The 21563-nt window shown below is 36.6% G+C and overlaps 1 protein-coding gene across 1 annotated transcript; it reads left to right on the top strand.

The window, feature by feature from the left end:
- Positions 1-20445: 20445 nt before the first annotated feature.
- Positions 20446-20833, top strand: LOC110913466 (polyubiquitin-like). The gene is made up of 2 exons (XM_022158296.1): positions 20446-20512; positions 20574-20833. Exons 1-2 carry the CDS (start codon positions 20446-20448, stop codon positions 20831-20833), a joined length of 327 nt encoding a protein of 108 aa, XP_022013988.1.
- The last annotated feature ends 730 nt before the right edge of the window (positions 20834-21563 follow it).

Raw genomic sequence — 21563 nt, 5'->3', positions numbered from 1 at the left:
TACCATCCTTTCTTTTTCCACATAAGCTATCATAATTACCCACACAAGCTCTTTTTCCAGAATCTTCAATCACATCTCTTCCATGTGCAGTTTGAGCTTGATGTTTATGTTGTTGAGATGATTGTTGACCAACTTGGTGATAGATGGCTTTTCGATAGTAATCATTATTGTTATTGAACGGATTTTGAGCCCCACTTGCTTCTCGGTTAGTGCACTCCCTCTTGAAGTGTCCTTTTTCCCTGCACCGAAAACAAGTGACTTTAGATTTGTCAAAACCTAAAGTAGAAACATTTGCATCACGAAGATCATCTCTCCCCGTGATTTGTTTGAATTTCTCAGCTCTCCGTAACACGCTAGCTAGACACCATTTTATGTCCATCAGCTCCATCTCTTCAGCATCTATCTGGTCGTAGTCTTCCTTGGTTAACATTGGATTGCCAATACGACCTGCAACAAAACAAGTATAAGATTCCAAAACCATTCCTAATAAAGACATTTGGTTTTTAGCAACTTCCTCAGAATAATCTTGATCATTTTCAAGATTTAACACTATGTTGCACTGTAATTTTCTCCCGTTCTTAGTTGCTGAAATGTTTGGATCATAAGATGAAAATGAAGTGAAACTGGTTTTGCTGTTTGATCCAGATGATGGACTTCCAGATGAATTTTTGGCACTGTAGGCAGTCTCAACCTTCGGAGATAGATTTGATGATTTCTCATTCACACCTGCTTTATAGTATAACCCTATATCCTGTTCACCATCAAAATCTTTCATTCTGATAACTTTACGTTGTTCCATTTCTTGAGCCTCGATCTTTTCAATGAACTTACTGAGCGTCAAATTGCTAAAACCCTTTTCGTTTCTGAGCATCATAAGGTATGTGCCCCAAGTCTCATATGGTAACGCATCAGCAAGTTTTTCGATCAACTCATCAGTGCTTTTCTCAATACTCAATCTCTTCATGTTAGCAAGCAAGTTACAGTATCGTTCAATAATCTCTCGTGTACTTTCATTCTTTAACCCACAGAGAAGATCAAATTCTTTCTTTAGAAGCGACTTCTTGCTTTTAACCATCTCTTCACTTCCCCTAAACTTTGATCGTAACGCTTTCCAAATTGAATATGAAGTTCCATTGTGTTGCAAAAGCACCATAATATCTTCTTTCACTGCCTGTTGAAGAAGACTTAGCATCATCTTCTCATCTTTGTACTTCTTCCTAGCATTAGCAGTTAAATCTTTTATCGGAACAGGCTCTTCATCATCATTCAATGGTCGAACATACTTTGTCTCGACACATTCCCAAGCATCAAGATAGTTTGCTTGCACCCAATTCTCAAACCGACCTTCCCAACCTTTATATTCTTCTATGTTCATGAGCTTAGGTGGTTTCTGCATTGTACCCGTTTCGTTCTCGAACATTGTATTTTGTGCAAAAGAAATCGGTGTAACCGGAGTAGCGAACGCGTTGAAGAATTCCTCGTCCATTTTCAAATTTTTACAAAACTTTTCTCAGCAGCCTTAAAAGCGAACCAAGTTGTATGAAATGATCACAAAAGCGAATCTCTTGTTTGACAGAAGAGCGAACCAGAATTGTTCACTGGAGCGAAACTGTTTATGTTCAAATGAGCGGACCTAACTCAGGATGTATGAGCGAACCAACAATATCACCACACGAGGGAACCTGTCTGCTAAATGTACACAAAAGCGAACCAGTTTAAACTTTTGGAGCGAATCTCCTGAAGTTTGTACCAATAAGCGAATCTCACACGTTCTTTGGAGCGAAACTACTACAACATTTTGAGCGGATCTACCTTTGAAGCGGGCCTAATATGTTCGTTGGAGCGAACCTATCTGAACTTTGGAGCGAATCTCCTGAGATTTGAAGCGAACCTATCTGAACTTTAGAGCGAACCTGTTTAAAATGTAACTATGAGCGAACCTAAAGTGTGCAATGGAGCGGACCTATGAACTATCTGTAAAAGCGAATCTCATTCGGAACCATTTTGACCCATTTTTAACTCGAATTTTGACACCAAACTTTCCAAGGTTTGTCACTGTACTATTTCGCACAATCCTTGAAATTTTGAGCCGATTTTGACCGTTGAAAGTGTCTGAAATGAAGACAGAAGGTGTAGAAGAAAGAAAACTTGATGAATTTCAGCTATTCTCTGCAGAACTCCTCCTCCTGAAGCTCTGATACCACTTGTAGGATCGTGTGTCGACCCGAACGAGTCGTTCAGAGAAGTTTTCGTCGATTACAGGTGCGGAAAACAAGTAATCAACGTAGGAATAGCTATCAGATCACTTTAAACGCCTCTTTGTATTAATATTTAACAGTTTACAGGCAAATCTCGATCCGGCAGCACTTCGGTACGAGTTTCAACATCCGTTCTAAATGATTCGCTCCTGGGACTATATATAGGTGTACTAGGTCCTCTCCAATGGACGTGTACGTATAAGCGGACCTCCATTGGACAGATGAGCGAACCTACATACTTGCACTATAAGTGAACCTCTATTGACCATATGAGCGAATCTACCTCTAAACATCTATACAATATCCTATTTTCTCGTAATACATGCCCTGATCTAACACTCTAAGTATATGACTCGATCCAAGATGAAGTCAACAGATGAAATGCACCAACATCAAAGTTGGGTGTTTGAAACATTAATGCTAAAACAAAAGGGAAAGCAGCACCTTTTCCCGCATTGGAGGAGAGATGGAACTTAAATGGGTATTTAAGGTGGAACTCACCATTCTTATTGTTTCATGGAAGCACACACTAAGTGTCCTCCCGAAGGGTGCCCCGCACCCTAACTCGCATACGCGCGCGTGGGCGATGAGGCGCAATGTGGCGCTTTGATGGCGCACTTTGCATTTCGCATCGCCGCTTGAGAGCCGCCTTTGTATTTTTGACCACGTGCGTGTGGTGGATCACAGAGGCTGCAAGGACCAAGTGGTGAAGTGGCATGCAGGTTCGAGGCGCATGACGTGGCAGTCTACGTGCGAGTACAAGTGGCACGAAGGCATGCGGTTGCGCATGGTGTAGGGGTCCTGTTGTGCGTGCGCGGCGCACCAGAGTGAGCCAATACGACGCGACTATGTGGCGTGCTCGTAGAGGCTCACAGGTGACGTGGCGCACGCGCGCATGGAAGCCAAAAGGACACACCGCGCATGGGCGTGCAGACCTGGGAGCGCGCGCACCAGTGTGTCTTGCGCGCGCGCGTGCAGAAGCTTCCGGCATTGAATGACAGTGCAGTTACAGTTTAACTTCGAAACTGACGAGTTAATGGTCTTTGACTGAGAATTAAATGACGTATTAAATTGCATTGAAGACGTTTAATGCAATTTAAACCTCTCTTTAATTCCTTTTTTTGACTGTTTGACTTAGGAGCTGTATAAATACAGCTCCATACCCAGCTGCAGAAGACCACAAACACCAGCAACACAACAGCAGTTCAACCTTTCTCTCTACAAAATTTCTGATCTTCTCCAGCATTCTTCAAGGTAGCCTTCGGGTTATAGGCCATCTTCGGTAGTACGCTGCTTCGCCTGTTGTACCTTGGGAAACAAAACGAGTACTCTTGGGAGACTCAGAATTTGTTTTAAGGGAAGCGTGTGTACACGTGCCTCAGTCTTTCTTCTTCTACTCCATTCTTGTAGTTTGGTTTATTTCAGTTGTATTTGTACTAGTTTGTTTAGCTTTCTAATTTTTGTATTGTAACAGTTTAATAAAATTTGTTTTATTTTATTCATTTACGCGAGCGGTTTCTACAACAATCACAATTATCAGATCTCTTGATGACAATAATAATTAGTATATACCAAGATCACCAGCACATAATCCAACTAGTAGCATATCCGTCCGGTGAACATATATTTTAGTGTCGTAATGACATAATTTTTTTATTCATATTCACATGGTTTTATGTAACTCATTAAATGAGTTCACAATTACATGTATAATATGCCTAAAAACTTAAAAAGGCAAAGCTGAAGACAATCTATATCTAATAAAAGGAAAACTGAATGAACAGTAAAAAGAGGTCAGTTTAGTAATATCATTACAAGCATATTAAGACTATGGGGCGTGGGGCGTGGGTTGGGTACAAACGCCCAAGTCATCATCCCGGATGGGCTTGTATATATAAAATTAAAAGTGAATGAACAGTGATTACATAATTCTTTATTATAGGATTTTTTATTATATTGAACAATATCTTATATTCATTTATTAGACTATGGGGTATGGGGCGAGGGTTGGGACGTGGGTTGGGTACAAATGCTCAAGTCACCACCTTGGGTAAGCTTGGGTTTCGGTGTGGCCTCTTGGGCGGGAGTTTCAGTCCGGGCGTAATTCTTTATTATGGGATTTTTTATTATATTGAACAATACCTTATATTCATTTATTAGACTATGGGATATGGGGCGAGGGTTGGGACATGGGTTGGGTACAAATGCTCAAGTCACCACCCTGGGTAAGCTTGGGTTTCGGTGTGGCCTCTTGGGCGGGAGTTTCAGTCCGGGCGTTGGGTATGCCTAGCGGTCCTCCGTGGCCGGCTCTTATTGGCTAGGTTGGCTAGGCCATAGCGGCTAGGTTTAAATTTTAAAAAATAACCGTTTGGCGAAGCCAAACGGTTCACCCAAGTCACTATAAAACCCCCCAACCCCACCGCATGTCCACATCGCTACTCAAAACCTTCACTCCACCTACCCGAACCCGCTACCCACACTTGATATCGGCACAACGCGATGAAGGGCCGCCAACCCAGTGAGACCCGTTATTGGCCGGAAGCTTTCGCTAGCTACCGACACAACGTGTGGAACGACCGGCACAATTTAAACGCGTGCCAACACAAGTGACGCGAGCTACGACCAAAGCTCGACCGTTTTAAAGCCTACTACGATAGCGTCCTGGGCGGTGATATAAGTCACGAATACCGGGTGGCGGTGGCCAACATCCAGTTCCGGGGCAAGGAGCGGAAGCCGTTTGACAAGCTCGCCCTGTTCGAAATCTACCTAACGCTTTAGGCCTTTTTTTTAATTTTGTAATCCTTTTTTTTTTGTAGAATTTTGTAATTTTTTGGAACTTTTAATAATAATTTTAGGCTTTTTTTTAATTATGTGTGTATTTTTTAAATTTTTTGGTTTTTTTAAATTTTTATAAAACTGCCACGCTCCGCCATACCGACCCAACACGTCACTTACCAGCAGGGGGCTCGAAGTCCACGTGTCAACCCATGCCCCAAACCCCCGCCCTACCATACTCCACGATCGAAAACACCAATGTCTTTCGCGCAACGCACGTCATTTAAAAACACTAGTTTCAATAACTAATAAGTCTTTAAGTGGACTTGAATACTAAAACATGAAAACCGAGAAAGTGTTTGGAATGTTTCATGAACACACATGATCTCTACTCGTTATATCCTTGTGGCTTAGTTGATCTCTTAGGGCTTATTTTTCTATGATATTGACCATTGGCACATTTGACAACCACAAGTAACATATCAACCAATTGAAACATTTAAATAAGGGTTATTGGATTTTATCACCCTTAACTATTAGTTATTAGCCGCTGCCACTCTCAACTATTACTTTGACGTCCGTCACCGCCAACTTAACATTTAGTATGTTCTGTCACCAGATCACTAACTTTTGATCTTGTTACTGTACTTTTGGGGGTGTCCTAAGATCCCTATGACACCCCAAAAAGTATAGTAACAGGATCAAAAGTTAGTGATCCGTTAACAACGGTGTGACAAAACACACTAATTGTTAAGTTGGGGGTGATGGTCGTCAAAGTGATAGTTGTGGGTGACAACGGCCAATAGCCAATAGTTGTGGGTGATAAAATTCAATAACCCTTTAAATAATTCAAATGAAAGTGACACCCACGACTATCAATTCCATGATAATAACTTTATTTCAGTAAGTTAATAAAAATAACTATGATCATAGAAAGTCAAAACATGTAAATTAAACTCAACGATTCTACAAGCCTCTCATTTACTATACATACATTTATCAAATGGGGGAATAGTGCCAGACACTCCCCCATTGGACCAATGAGTTTATTATTTTATATCCATTTTAAAATTACGTTTTTGCTCCTGTTTAAAATTACCGTTTTGCCCATAGCTCAAAATAAAATTACTCTTTTGTCCCCATCTCAAAATTACGATTTTACCCTCAATTCAAAATTACGCTTTTGCCTGGCACTCCCCCATTGGACCAACCAGTTTATTATTTTATATCCATTTTTAAATTACGTTTTTCCCCCGGCTCAAAATAAAATTACGCTTTTGTCCCCAGCTCAAAATTTCGATTTTTCCCTCGATTCAAAATAAAATTTTGTTTTTGCCACCAGCTAAAAATTACGATTTGGCCCTCTGTTCAAAAATGTGATTTTCCCCGTTTAAAAAATTATGATTTCGCCCTCAGTTCAAAATTACGTTTTTTCCCTGATTCAAAATAAAATTATGCTTTTGCCCCCAACTTAAAATTACGATTTTGCCATCGGTTCAAAATAAAATTATGGTTTTGCCTCCAGCTTAAAATTACGATTGTGCCCTTAGTTCAAATTTATATTACGCCGTTACCCCAAGTTCAAAATTACGAATTTGCCCCTGTGAAAATTTACAATTTTGCCCCTGGTTCAAATTTACAGTACTGCCATCACTTTAGCTTTTGGCAAATACGATTTTACCCCAGTCAAAAAATACAACTTTCTCTCAGTTAAAAATTACAATATTGCCATTGTTTTAGTTTTTTTTATCAAAACTATAAAAGTGTTTTGTTTTAATTGATTGAGTCGATTTAATTGTTTTTCGTGTCAATGACCTGCCTAACACTCACTAATTATTCGACCATCGTCCCGCAACGCGAGCAAGGCATCCACTAGTTAAAAACAACAATCAAGTTAGTGACATCACTGGAATAAAGGAATCATCATTGATCATCTATCATCTGTTGCTTTTCTGACTCAATTCATCTTTTGCTAAGTAAAACAGTGCACTGCATTGTCTAAAAGAAGTTAAAAAGTATGTTGACAAATGACATGGTATATGTATTTGTTAGTGTATGTATATAGAGGTAAACATACTTCAGTATGATATATGGTGTTTGGTCCCTTAGTATTGAAGGTTGGTGTGGTTTTGGTCACCAGTGTCAATAAAAGATAAGTTGAAGCATATCATAACCAGTTTCATCTTATTCCTTGTGTAGGATCATGTGGTGAAGGTTGTATTTTAAAAAATGAAGATGAAACTATACCCCAACAATGAAGGATCTTGCATCAAAATATGTTTCAAGATTTACGATCATGGAACATAGAACAATGTGTGCTCGATTGTTATTTATTTGTCATTTAATAGATGTTCCATTTTATTTGTTATTTATTCGTTACTTAAAATATGTTCCCTTTGTTTATAATCCATTTTTAATTAAACCTTAAAAAACGTATAGTCATTCGTCGTTTAATAAAATGTGGTATGTAATTTTTTTAAAACCACCCGTGTTTTCACACGGGTTTTATATCTAGTAATTAATAAAAGTACCTCAAGATTCTTATCAACTAACCCGAATTACTCCATCCCAAAGTATAAGTAGTATCAATAACAAAGTATAAGTAGTATCAATAAAATTCTCTGTTAAACTTCAAATTTATACTTATAGATAAATGAGAAATATATAGCAATCAAATTCAAGCCGGCCCTAGGCGGCTAGGCTTTCCACTTTAGGCATGGGTCCAGGGCCACCAAAAATTAAAGGCCTCCCATTTTGGCAAGTTTTAACAATTGTACATATTAGGTCCAAATAAAAGCAAAACTAAACCAGTTCTTTTATTAAAGAGCCCAGATAAAAATAGTGTATCCCACATTCAATGCCCATTTTCGAGTTAAACTAAAGACATAACTGCAGGTCTGCAGGCTGCAACAACCATCAACCATTCATCATTCGACTCCATCCCAATTCAGCGAAGTACTTAATCAGCGACGCCTAAAATCCCCAAAATAGAGCCGCAATCATCATTCTCGCTTCCCATCGCGACCTGCTTTATCGATAATCACTCATGGCGTCGAGATTAGAGGAGAATTCATGGACGAAGTTGGGGCTAATTACTCAATGTAGGTTAATTTTAACGGCTATATTTCCTATTAATCTCTATATATTTTATATGATATTCAAGAAATTTATCATTCTTAAATCCAGAATTGTATGTACTACTGATTACAATCGCTGTTTTCCTTAAATCATTAATCATAATTGCTACTTTATGTCTTTGTCTTTGATACTGATTAACGTGCTTGGTCTTGCGATTGAGATTTGAGAATGTGCTTTGAATTTGGAAGGCAGAATTGATTGCAAATAGGCCTCCACTTCATAGTTCGTTTAAAGTCTTAAAAACGTTGGAACGACAAATAGATAAATGAGAAATATATAGCAATCAAAGTTTGGATAGTAGTTTGTGCCAAATGAAGGAGAAAGTCAAGTAAATATGCATATAATTAAGTATTATAGTTTCTTTAGATGCGTTAAGATTTAATAGTCATACTTGTAACAAATTTTAAATTTTTTAATTCTTCTAAAAATGATATCTGAAAATGAATGCATAAATCACAAATGAATCCAATATTCTTTTAGTGTCGTAATGACAAAAGTTTTTTTTATGCATTTACATGATATGAACTCAACAATCTAATGCAAGTCTCAACAAATTAGTCTAATGTAAGCCTTAAAACTCAAAATGGCAAACAAAAGATAATAAACATTGGAATATTGGATTATAATAATCCTAACTATTCGCCGTTAGTCGCTAACAGTCGCAACTTTAAAAATAACCACTGACAGTCCTAACTTTTAACATATTGGCCTCCAATAGACCCTGACTAATAGAACCCTAACGTCGTTAGTCTCCGGTCGCCGGAAAAACGTTTTTTGTCCGGAAAACTCATTTTTGGCCTGAAAACTCAACATTTTTGTCCCGAACCTTTTTGTAACCTTATTATGGACCTTTGAGAATCTTTTTCTAGTAAAAGCCCCAATTATTAAAGTCGCCGGAAAACTCAACTTTTTGGCTGAAAAACTCAACATTTTCTTTCCAAACCTCTTTGTAACCTTAAATCGGACCTTTTGAAACCTTTTTCTGGATGAAAGTTGTTTTCCAGAGACCGGAGACTAACGGCGTTAGGGTTTTGTTAGTCAGGGTCCATTGGTGGCCAATATGTTAATAGATGAGACTGTCAGTGATTATTTTTGAAGTTGAGATTGTTGGCGGCCAACGACGAATAGTTGGGATTATTAAAATCCAATATTCCATAAACATTTAGTAGAAAGCAAGTCTCTCGTATAAATGTGGCAGATTAGCATAAATTATAGGTTAAAAGATCAACATAGTAGCATATGTCAACAAATAAATTAAGATCAGCAAATACAATAAAAACCAGAAATGACTAAAATGAGGAAAAAAACACCCTTTTACCTACATTCGAAGTGGTTAGAACATACTCCATTCGATCAATGACTTCATGTCGTCTTCAGGAAAAAACTCGGGTTAAATGTGCGTTGGGTTGGGTCAGGTCAGGTCAGGGTCCTTCAACTCCATTAAAGAATAGGGTGCATGCTCTCGTACTCTATGACAATGACCTCATCCTCTAGAGTATCAAGGTCTTGATAGTTGCACATATACATCTATTAGGAAAAATATTTTAGAAGTACAAGATATGTAGTCATTTTTATTATATTACTTAAAGGGATAATTTCATGTATCCCCTTAAGACTTGTACGTTGTCTGGTGTATCAATGCGATAAGGGTCTTTTATCAAACTATATTATCAAACTCGTGAATTAAAAAGGGTCTTTTAGAAGAAATATCATGTAATGAACAACATTACAAAAATTTGTTACTTACCGCAACAACAATTACAAAATGTGATATCTTTTTTGCAACACCTTGGCAACTGCTCTGTTGTTGCTGATCATGCAAACTGCTCTTTGAACCTTTATAAGATCACCTGGTGCAAACGTTGATGCTTGATAATTAATGTCACACTTGAAACCATTTGGGCACCGGTTATCAACTAATAATATGAATATCGGCCAATACAGTCGTTTCATGATAAAAGGCCTTCGGTAAGTACGCGGTTTAATTCAACAGACGTCCAATTGTTCATTTATAAGCATATTCAAGTAGACAATTCATGCTTTACAGGTATCATCATTAATAGGAGTGTTCACGGTCCGGTTTTCACAGTTTTGAGATCAAAATTGTAAACCGTTAGTAACAGTTTTTGATTAGTGTCAACCAGAACAAACCATTGAAATTTGAAACCAAAACCAAACTGTTGAAATTTGAAACCAAACCAAGTCGTTCGTTACTAGTGATTTGGTTCCAGTTTGGTTTCATGGTTTCAACATCATCACTCTTTTAGCCTTTGCGTTTTTGCCCCTGCCCAAGTAACAAAATAAACGAACTCACTGTGCTTATAAGAATATTGTCTCCAATAGCAACCATTAATATATAAAAAATATACCAGAACTTCGAGATACAAATGTTTTTAACACACATATTTATTTATTAAGTTAACGGACACAAGTTGCTAAAGGAAAACTAAATTAAATGAAAACTAAATAGATTAAAGACATATACATGGTGCAATTAATACTTAAGAAAATTAATATCATAATATATGAATACTGTGTCGCTTTCCATGCCTTTTAATAGTATAGATACTTTCACCCGTAGATAACGCAAGAAAGATGATTAAACGTAGAAAGAAATAACAGACGGTTATATAGACTATAGTAACATTCACCCGTAGATGATGCAAGAAAGATGATTAGACGTTATAGTAATATAATTAGTGGTGGATCTATGATTTATTGTCAAGGAGTACTAAAATTGGACAAGTCAAATAAGGCAAAATGGACCTATCAAACGACTCAAATAATGATATTTTCTTTTGCTAAATATGCTAAAACAAAAAAAAAAACGTCTATGATACTAATTTACAAGTGAACTTCTATCACTCTCGTAAGTGTGTGTGGATGATCTCATGATAATTTATCGATAACCTACCAATATACAAACGGTTATCTAGAGCTCCTTAGCATTCTTATCTTTATTCTCATTTGTTTCATGGGCAAGCAAATTGTATCCTGTTTGTTGCCCATGAACTAATGAAAATAAAATTAAGCATACTCAAGGGCTCGAAAAAACCATTTATATATTGGTAGATAAGCTATTGATAGAATCACCCCAAGAGAATCAAAATAAAACTATTGAGGACTGCTTGCAGATGAAATGAAAAGTTACATTGCGGATTTCATTTCCACCACTCTCATCATAACAATTGGAAAACTGTGTTTTTATAAAACCAAAACTGAGTATTATAATACGTAACGTTATCTGGAAATAAAGTTCTATACAACTCAAATTTGTTAAGTTTTATTGTTGAACGTAACTATTAGCAAAGTACCTTAAAATACTACTGCCAAAAAAGAGTGTTTGGTTTATATAGAGTTTTTATACCATTAACCTGAAAAAACAATAACAATTCGTAACTAAAAATAATACACATATATTGAAAAGTAGAAAAAGTGTAACGTACAATAGGGCTTATCGTACGCTCGTACGCGATTGTGAAATCGTATGTTATAAAAAAGCATGTTGGTAATGTACTAATGTTGATAAAATCGCATGTTGGTTTTTTGTATCAATTTTGTGTGTTGGTAAATATGATGAAATCGCATGTTGGTATATAAAGCATTTATCGTACGCTCGTACGCGATTGTGAAATTGCATGTTATAAAAAACATGTTAGTGAAATCACATGTTGGTAATGCCAAAGAAGTTAAGTTTTTAACAAATATAAGATCTTTGTTTACTATTACGTTTATTAATTATTTATCTCCTTATAAGGGTATAAAAATTCATACTTTCACTCTTAAATTTAAATAAATGAACCTTCACCTTTTTCTTTGAAAATTTTTATTCCTCTCAAAATTAAAAAAATCTTTATGTTTCTTGTTAATAATTTCTTATACATATTCGTTATATATAATTATTATCCTAGTTATGAGACAACACAAATTTATAATCCAATTGTTACATGTTTACATCATAGGAAGAGAACTGTTTGATGTATTCTCTCTTATTTAGCCGTGTGAGCTTTTGTGATACATTGTCTCAAACGTGAAAAAATATAAATGAGTTTTATAAAGTTTTTCCCTAGTTTTAGTTTTACATATTTTAAAATAACGTACGTGCATGTCTTGGGGGGGGGGGGGATGGGACGCCCCATGATAGCCCATTCATCACGCGTGGATCCATCACGCACACCGCTGCCACCAATCTTCAAAATGTGTGGAACCCAAAACGCGCCAAACGTTTAACGCGTTGAAGATTTGAAAAATTGGAACGTTGTGACATTTGACCGTTGAATTGGACCGTTTGGAATTTAAAAAAAAAAAAACTTAAACAATCTATATATATTTCACACATTCTTCATAAATTTATACCATTTCACCAAAAACAAAACATATATCATACATTCTACAAATTTCACAAATGGAATTTTCTATGGATTCGTTTCCGATGGACAGCGATAGCGATAGCCAAACGTCTTTCGACAATGAGACGCTTGAGTTTTTCGAGGTGTATAACACACTTGAAGCAAGTTCGAGCCTCCCAAAGAAGAAAATGGTGGCTCGTGATCGTATACATGCCAACGAAGTGTTAATGAACGATTATTTTGTGGAGAATCCGGTCTACAATGTCGAAACGTTTAGAGATCGGTTTCGTTTACCAAAAGAATTATTTTTAAAGATTGTTGGAGACATCGAAGCAAGCGAAGAATGGTTTCAAGAACGTTACGACGGGAGGGGCAAACGCAGTTTCACGCCTATACAAAAATGCACATCCGTCATTCGCCAACTAGTGACAGGTAACCCTCTCGATGAATTTGATGGATACTTAGCTATGTCAGACAGAACTTCACGTGAATGTTTGCAATTTTTTTTGTAACGCGATCATTAAATTGTATGGTAAAGAGTTTGTTCACATATTTACGCCGCACATGAGGCTAGATGGCATTTTCCAGGGATGCTCGGTAGCATCGATTGTACACATATCGAATGGAGAAATTGTCCAAGAGAGTTGCGAGGGGCGTATGTTAGGGGTGACGTCAAAAGACCAGCCATCATACTTGAAGCAGTGACGTCGAATGATTTATGGTTTTGGCATTTATATTTTGGTGTTCCAGGTTCAAACAACGACATCAATGTTTTGCACACGGCGCCGTTGTTTCAAACCGTAACAGATGGTACCGCACCCTTCTATCCATTCTATGTTAATGGAAGATATTACAGACGAGACTTTCTTCTTGTGGATGGTATTTACCCATCATGGTCTGTTTTTGTGAAAGCTCCTTCATTTCCTGTCGAGGTTAAAGAAAAGGCGATCAAAAGGTTGCAAGAATCGGCAAGAAAAGATGTTGAGAGCGCTTTTGGTGTTTTAAAGGGTAGATGGGGCACATTAAACCGACCGTTCGTGCAATGAATAAGAAAACAATACATAGCATGGTATATGCATGTATCATATTGCACAATATGCTAATCAAAGAAGACGGACGTGCAATATCTCCAGATTGGGTGCCGGATCGTCCTATACAAGTTCTCGTTCCCGAAAATGTCCAACAAGACTTGCGTGATGAATACATTCACTTTCGGTTGAGATACGATTTAATTAAACTTGTAGGTTCTTTAGGTTTGGAATTTCCTTATTTGTACGAGGAGTAAATTTTCCTTATGCATGTTTTTATTTTTATTGTAGTCTAAAATATTTCTACAAATATTGTTTTTAATTTAAATGAAATTTATAATTTATAATTTTATTGTTTTATTGTTAATTTATAGTTTAAAAACAAAAAAAAGAGGTTGTGAGTGATTGAATTCCATCACAAGTTATGGCCATTTCCACTAAAATCCATCACTAGTGATGGAATAATGCTTGATGACATGACGGAACTTGATTGTAAGTTGTGAGTGATGAGTGATGGGTGCCCCTACTCCACTTATATAGTTATAATTCATCAATTGTTGTAAATATGAAACATGTCTAAGGTGTCACAAACCGAAATCTAAGACGTGTGTGTAATGGGTTGTAATGTTGTATATGCATGCATGTATCTAACAAATGAAACACCCTTACTTATCAAGTTCGAGAGTCTTGGTGATAGAGGTTTCTCATTGAGGGGTTTAAATTACGGATCTATTGTGCGAGGAGGCTCTCTAGCGCGGACCCGATTAAGACAACATATGCTAGACCTCCAGACATTTACGAATAGTTCACACCTTTCAAAAAAAAGTTATTTATCAAACAATAAATAGAAGAAATGACATCAGGTGTTTCAACCCATTAGTATATAATAAAGAAATGAACAATCAAAATATTCTAGCACTTATATTTCGTATAGTCCCAACTCGCATGTTATATCAATGTGTATTAACATTAAAGCAACACTTAGGTAGCGTTTGGTATGAAGAAATAGAAGGTGAAATGGAATTGATCATTCTGATAGAATGAAAAAAGACATGTTTGGTTAGCATGTGGTAATGAAATGGAGCATTCCAATGGAATGTAACTCCTTCCAAATATAACAATTTCCATTCCTTGGTAAGGAGGTGTTTTTATTTCATTCCTTCAAGGAATGGAAAGAAATATATTATTATTATTATTATTATTATTATTATTATTATTATTAATATTAATATTAATCTATATCAAAAGATTTATTATTAATTCTTTACTATTAATAAATTAATATTATTATTGAGGCAATTATATTTTTGTCATTTTAATACAATTGTGTTTCGTTACTTCGTCTTTTTTTATTTATCAAATTGTACAAAGTAATTTTTTATTTTATTCACATATGAGTAACCAAACATCACAATGGAATGGAATGATTCATTTCATTCCGTTGTCCATTCCATTACTTCGTCCATTCCATTCTCTCATTCATTCCATTACCCCATACCAAACAGACCCTTATACAAGTAATGTCACATTCTTGAACGCAACACTTAAAAGTATGACACGAAGAATCACCTTATCCCAAGGGTTGTTCGGCATGACATATATGCCTACCCAGAAAGTCGAGTAATGCACGGTAAGGCAACTTTCTTAAACATATGATATGTACCAATTGGTTTATAGATAACCCGTTGAGTGAGTCAAGCTCAAAAGAAAATTAGCAAGAAGCATGACTTGAGACAGTGGCGCACCTTTTAAGGGGCAAGGGGGTGCACCTGCCCCCGCCAACGTTTCGGTTAGTGGTGTAAGTTTTTCGATTTTTCGTCGGAAATTTTTAAAATTATATAGGTCCGTCCCCGCCAATTATTTTGTCTAAAAATTCCCTGCCCCTACCAAGTTTATTGTCAAAAAAAAAAAAAAAAAAACTATACATATTTTCGTATTGAGTTAAAAAAAACGTGAAGAACAAGGCTATTAGTAATTTTTTCTAATTGTTTTTAAAATTAGAGTGAGTTTAAATAAAGTTTAAACTAGTTTTTATATAAAAGAAACTTGATGGTTCATTTTTTTCTTAATTAAAATATGTTTAAAAAAGAAGAAGAACAACACGTCAGGATACAAGAGTCTCATCTATTTTGTTCAACTTCAACATAAGGAAAAACAGGTTTTGTGTTCTTAGGGTTATTCTTGAAGCCTTCAAATCTTCAACCCTTTTTACCTATTTTCGCATAATTATAAATATTTTGGTCTTAAACAATATTTTGGCTCCTTTTAAAAAATGAAGATTATTTAGTTTTATTTGGAGTTATTATTGTTTGACCCGACTCGAATCGAATAGCCGACCCGAACATATAACCCGAAACATAGCGAAAAGAAATTTTTTTTTTGTCACATGATTTTCCGCCACACGCAACTTTTGGTCAAGCTCCGCCACTAATTTGAGATGATTTCTATTTTTTCATTCATATCCATTAACAATCTTAGAGCTCCAATAAAAAGGAGACTTACAAACAGAAGCAACAAATATTACGTGGTATCATGGCATCTCATGATCTCCATTTTAATAAAATTAAGGGTCTCGCTAAATGCTTCCCCTCCCCCATTTACTTTTCGCACCCACTAGAATTACTTTTCGCACCCTCTTTCTAGTGATGAGAACGGAAGAATACTGGTATCGATACTGATACTGTAAATATTGTAACCGAAATTGAGGAAATGTGGATACCAATTACCGTATCGTATTTATAGATTCGGTATCGGTATTTCGGTACTTTACCACATTGGTACCGCTTTGGTGTCATCCATTGTTTTACCTAAAAAAATTCATGTGCAACCCATCCATCCATTATTAACTGAACTAGTAATATATAGTGGAATGTAAAAAATTAATGTGCAACCTTATCGAACCATTCTTTGTATGTTTTAAACAAGTCGTGTAACCTATTCTCAATATCTAGCACCATACCCGACACTTTTTTTTCAATTGCTTCTTCTGCCATAGGATTTTCTTTTGTTATGTCAACCTAATCAATTATGTAAAACAATCAAGAAAATATTACTTCATAGTGGGATCTAAGATAATAGAAAATACATAAAGTCATTATTAAATTCGATATTAATACCGATATTTACCGAAAAATACCGGTACCGATACTGTTTTTTTACCTATACCGAATTTCGAAAAATCTATTACCGATACTGGTACCGTTTATGATCGGTACGGTACGACATCAGTACGGTACCGATATAGTACCAGTACGGTATCGGTATTTCGGTAAAAAATGTCATCCCTACCTCTTTCTAAAAAAATCATTTTAAAACTTTTCGAATTCAAAAATACATTCTTCACACTTTTTACCCCTTTCTTTTTAGCCTAGCTTAAATTCACGGTTAACCACCCACAACCAACCCCCTATAACCATCAAAACCGATTAACTAACAGCACCATAACCGATCGGTTATGGTTATCGTTATCCACTAACCGACATCGCGGTTATTGATATGGTTTTAGGTCAAAACCGACCCAAACCAATCTATGCACACCCGTGCTTGTTTATATGGAATAGTCGACTGGCTTTGTTGATCATCTTTCCCTAATCACGTGTGCTGACTTAATAAAGCCATTTATGACCTCAAGCAAGCCCTAAGGGATTGGTTTCACCAGCTAAGTAACTTCTTTGTTCTGAAGTAGAGCTGATCCATCTCTCTTACTGGCAAACAACCTCAGATATTGACATCCTTTATCACTCGGTTGAATCGGGAATTTGCAATTAAAGATCTTGGGAGCCTAAACTACTTCCTTGGTCTTGAGGCAACTAGATCTTCGAATGGCCTATTCCTCTGCCAAACGAAATATGCCCATGATATTTTTCAGTATGTCGATCTTCTTAATGCTAAACTGGATCCTACCCCTGTGTCAACCAATGCTATTTTCAATTTTCAAGGAGATCCTTACAAGGATCCCACTCATTATCGCTCTCTTATCAGAGCTCTACAGTACTTGACCATAACTTTGTTGGCCTCCAGAACTTGACACAGCGGAATCATCACAAGAATTGGAGTTCATGATGTCGGTAAACAGTTTGAGAATAGATTGAAAGTTGGACAAACGACGATATGATGAATGTGGACAATTACTAACAGTTATAATTGTCTTGGTACCGAGAGAATTCCCGGCAAAAGACTTAAATACATGAGGAGGAGAAACGGTTGGAGGGACGGTTGAGTTTGGCGGGAATAACCACCGTTCAAAACCGACACAATCCATAAGACACACCTCCTCGAATTTACACACATACTATAAGTTTATATATCCTATAAATCGTTACATATAAATACGAAATTATGTTTATAACATTCTAACACTCTCCCCTAAACATAATTGAGTCTACGAGAGTGCTGCAGAACACTTTCATTAGCCGCATCCACAGCTGCCTTTGCCCTGTTGAAATCGAAGATTCTCCTGGCTTGTCTTCGTCTCTTGATCTCGTTCCAGCCATCACTTGTGAAAAATGCATAGTGCTCCTTTGGATTTCCTGCACCATCTCGACAGTCATCTTCTTCTATGACACTCTTGATGTCTTCTCCTTCACTGCGGCTGCTCCGCATATCCATCTTAGATTCCAGCACTTCCTTATCATCCGCATTATCCCTTTCATTGACTCCTGACTGAACGATCTTAAACTTATAGTAGTAGACAAGGACGTCCAGGTACATCACATATATGAGACGCATTAACTCACCATCACAGTATTCGAATCCCATATCTTTGGCCACCTTAGGCCATAGATTATTCTCAGTCACACTTCTGTGTCCTCCTTCCTTTTCTATTTCCAGATACAGAGCCAGCAAAAACACCTTCCGATTATTCGACGCATAAGCCGGTAAAGGTCTAGTAGTTATTCCCAGTTTCTTTATCATAAACCATTCTACCATTTCTTCAAATTTTGTTTGAAGAATGTACTTATACTTTCTGATGTACTCTTCATCGTCCATCATATCGAGTAAGGCCTTGCAATCTAAAAAATCTTTAAATTTCAAAGTTTGAAGTATCATCACATTCCAATCCGGTTCGTTTGATGATATTTCAAGTTTTTCGAAATAACTGTTTAAATAATCGTTCTTGAAAGCCATAAACTCTTCTTCTTTATTCATCACTTTCTGTTTCTCTAAAATCCCCATTTCTTCTTCCTTAGTTAACCCAGATTTTGCATCTATACCATTTATTAGAGGAACACTAAATGTCGGATAAAGTTTACACTTATCACCAGAAAATTTAACAGTAAACCCTTGTGTGATCAGTTGATCATAACTTAAGACATTCCTATCTATGTCTTGTGAGTAAAACACACTTTGAATTCGAATTCTTTCGATTCCTGAAATTACTTCCGTAACACCGATACCCCTTATGAAGTAAAACTGATTTTCACCCGTGTTTGACTCTACCCCTTTCATACTCTTAATACGTTTGAACATGTTTAAATTTCCTGAGAAATGATTTTTTAGAGATTTACTGACATACCAAATTTCCGACCATAAGCCACCATCTATTCCGGTCACTATGAATTCTGGTTCCCAACTTCTTATGTGTTCTTCATTCTTCACATCACTCTGTTGTACACCGGTGTTGATTGCATGACGTATTAATTGAGTTTCTTCATCATTTTCTTTCCTTTTACAGTTTGAAACTTGATGGCCCGGATTATTGCAGTAGTAACATCGTTTTACTAGCCACCTTCTTCCCTTTTTTTCGTCTGCACAATGTTGACACGGAATAGTTGTAGATGTTGCCCTAAGATTGGAGTAACCTATCGCTCTGATACCACTATGTTGGCCTCCAGAACTTGACACAGCGGAATCATCACAAGAATTGGAGTTCATGATGTCGGTAAACAGTTTGAGAATAGATTGAAAGTTGGACAAACGATGATATGATGAATGTGGACAATTACTAACAGTTATAATTGTCTTGGTACCGAGAGAATTCCCGGCAAAAGACTTAAATACATGAGGAGGAGAAACGGTTGGAGGGACGGTTGAGTTTGGCGGGAATAACCACCGTTCAAAACCGACACAATCCATAAGACACACCTCCTCGAATTTACACACATACTATAAGTTTATATATCCTATAAATCGTTACATATAAATACGAAATTATGTTTATAACATTCTAACAAACTTGTCCTGGCATATCCTATGTAGTGAACCAGGTTAGCCATTTCTTGCAACGACCAACCGATCTTCGCTATCAGCATGTCAAAAGGATTCGTCGCTATGTCAAAGGCACCTTGAATTTTGGTCTCACCTTCACTAAACCCTCTCACACCACCATTCTTGGATATTCTGATGCTGAGTGGGATCGGTGTCTTGAGATACGTCGCTCTACCTTTGTATATTATGTGTTTCTTGGTGGTATTTAGTATCCTGGAGTGCTAAGAAACAACCAATTGTGTCTCGGAGTATTGTGCTATGGTCAGTGTTGTTGGTTAGATCATCTGGCTTACTCACTTACTTCGTGAGCTACATGCTTGGATCGCCCGACACTGCTGTGTGACAATCAGAGTGCCCTTTTTCTTACCCAAAATCTTATTGCTCACAAACGTGCCAAGCATCTTGATCTTGATTACCATTTCATTTGTGAAATACTCTCTGCTGGGAAGTTTCACACCAAGTTTGTTCCTACCAAGCTTCAGGATATCTTCACCAAAGGTCTCTCTCGATCTCAATTTGAGTTCTTTCGTACCCAACTTCGCCTTAGACCGCCCCATCTCGCTTTGAGGGGGGATGTTGGATTACCGTGATATTTAACATTGTATTTATGTATAGTCATTTATTTCTGTATCTAGACTTTAGACCCCACTTGTATTTTATGGAAATCATTCAATTCCAAATATGCTCACAATGAAAATATTCATCATGACCCTCACCGGAGAAACCATTATCTACAATGTGAAAGCAAAGATCTATGGTAAGGGATCTTATCTCCAATGGGATATGAGACTGAGCTATAACGGAAAAGTTTCTCACAGATGGCGCTACTATTGCTGATTATAACATCAAGAGGGAATCCACACTCACAATTGTTCATGGAGTCATGCAAATATTCGTTAAGATCCGCACCGAAAACTCGATCACTCTAGATATCGAACCTTTAAACACCATCCACAATGTGAAAGCCAAGATCTTCGATAAGGAAACTCATCTCCCACACGATCTGGCACTGATCTATAACGGAAAGTTTCTCGACAATGACTGTACCCTTGCTGACTACCACATTGACAAGGAATAAACCGTCCATGTTTGTACTTTTTTGCGTTCATCTTTCTCAATGGGATCTATGCCTTTATTTATCAAGACCCTCACCAACGTTGGAGCTACATATCTTATGATCCATTGATGTGCTTCTGCTTCTTTTGATGTAGTTTTCTTATGTACACTTGTTATCTTCAAGTGTTTTGAGTTACGTTGAAGCCTACACTACAACCATGTTTAAAATATTGAATGATATGTACTGGCACTTTAGTAGTATTACTTGATATTTCACTCACTATTATTTTGGATGGTTATGTTAGGTAGTTATTCTTATGATACTACATTATATATAACTTTAAAATGATATGTTGGTTGTATAATTTAGTTTAATGGTATGTATAGTAAGGGTTGTTGGATTTTCACTAAGTTTCACCTATTGGTCGATAATAATTCTAACTTTAAAAATTCCTTCCAACGATCCCAACTTGTAAAAATTTGGCCCTCATCGATCCTTTTCTAACTGCAGTGTACTTGAATCTATTAAGGAGGTTGCAAGTGCACTTGAATCTATTGACTAGATCAAATTCTTATATGTTAGAAAATGATCGATGGGGGCCAAATTCTTATAAGTTTGGATAGTTAGAAGGAATTTTTAAAATTAAAATTATTATCGATTAACAGGTGAAATTTAGGATTACTAAAATCCAACAACCCATATAAATACAACCAAACAAATGAAAGGATTTTATGATGTCATTTTAATTTGG

Source organism: Helianthus annuus, chromosome 15, assembly GCF_002127325.2.
Source record: "Helianthus annuus cultivar XRQ/B chromosome 15, HanXRQr2.0-SUNRISE, whole genome shotgun sequence".
Taxonomy (NCBI): Eukaryota; Viridiplantae; Streptophyta; class Magnoliopsida; order Asterales; family Asteraceae; genus Helianthus; species Helianthus annuus.
Note: the sequence above shows the minus strand (reverse complement) of the source record. Positions and strands in the feature narration are given on the sequence as shown.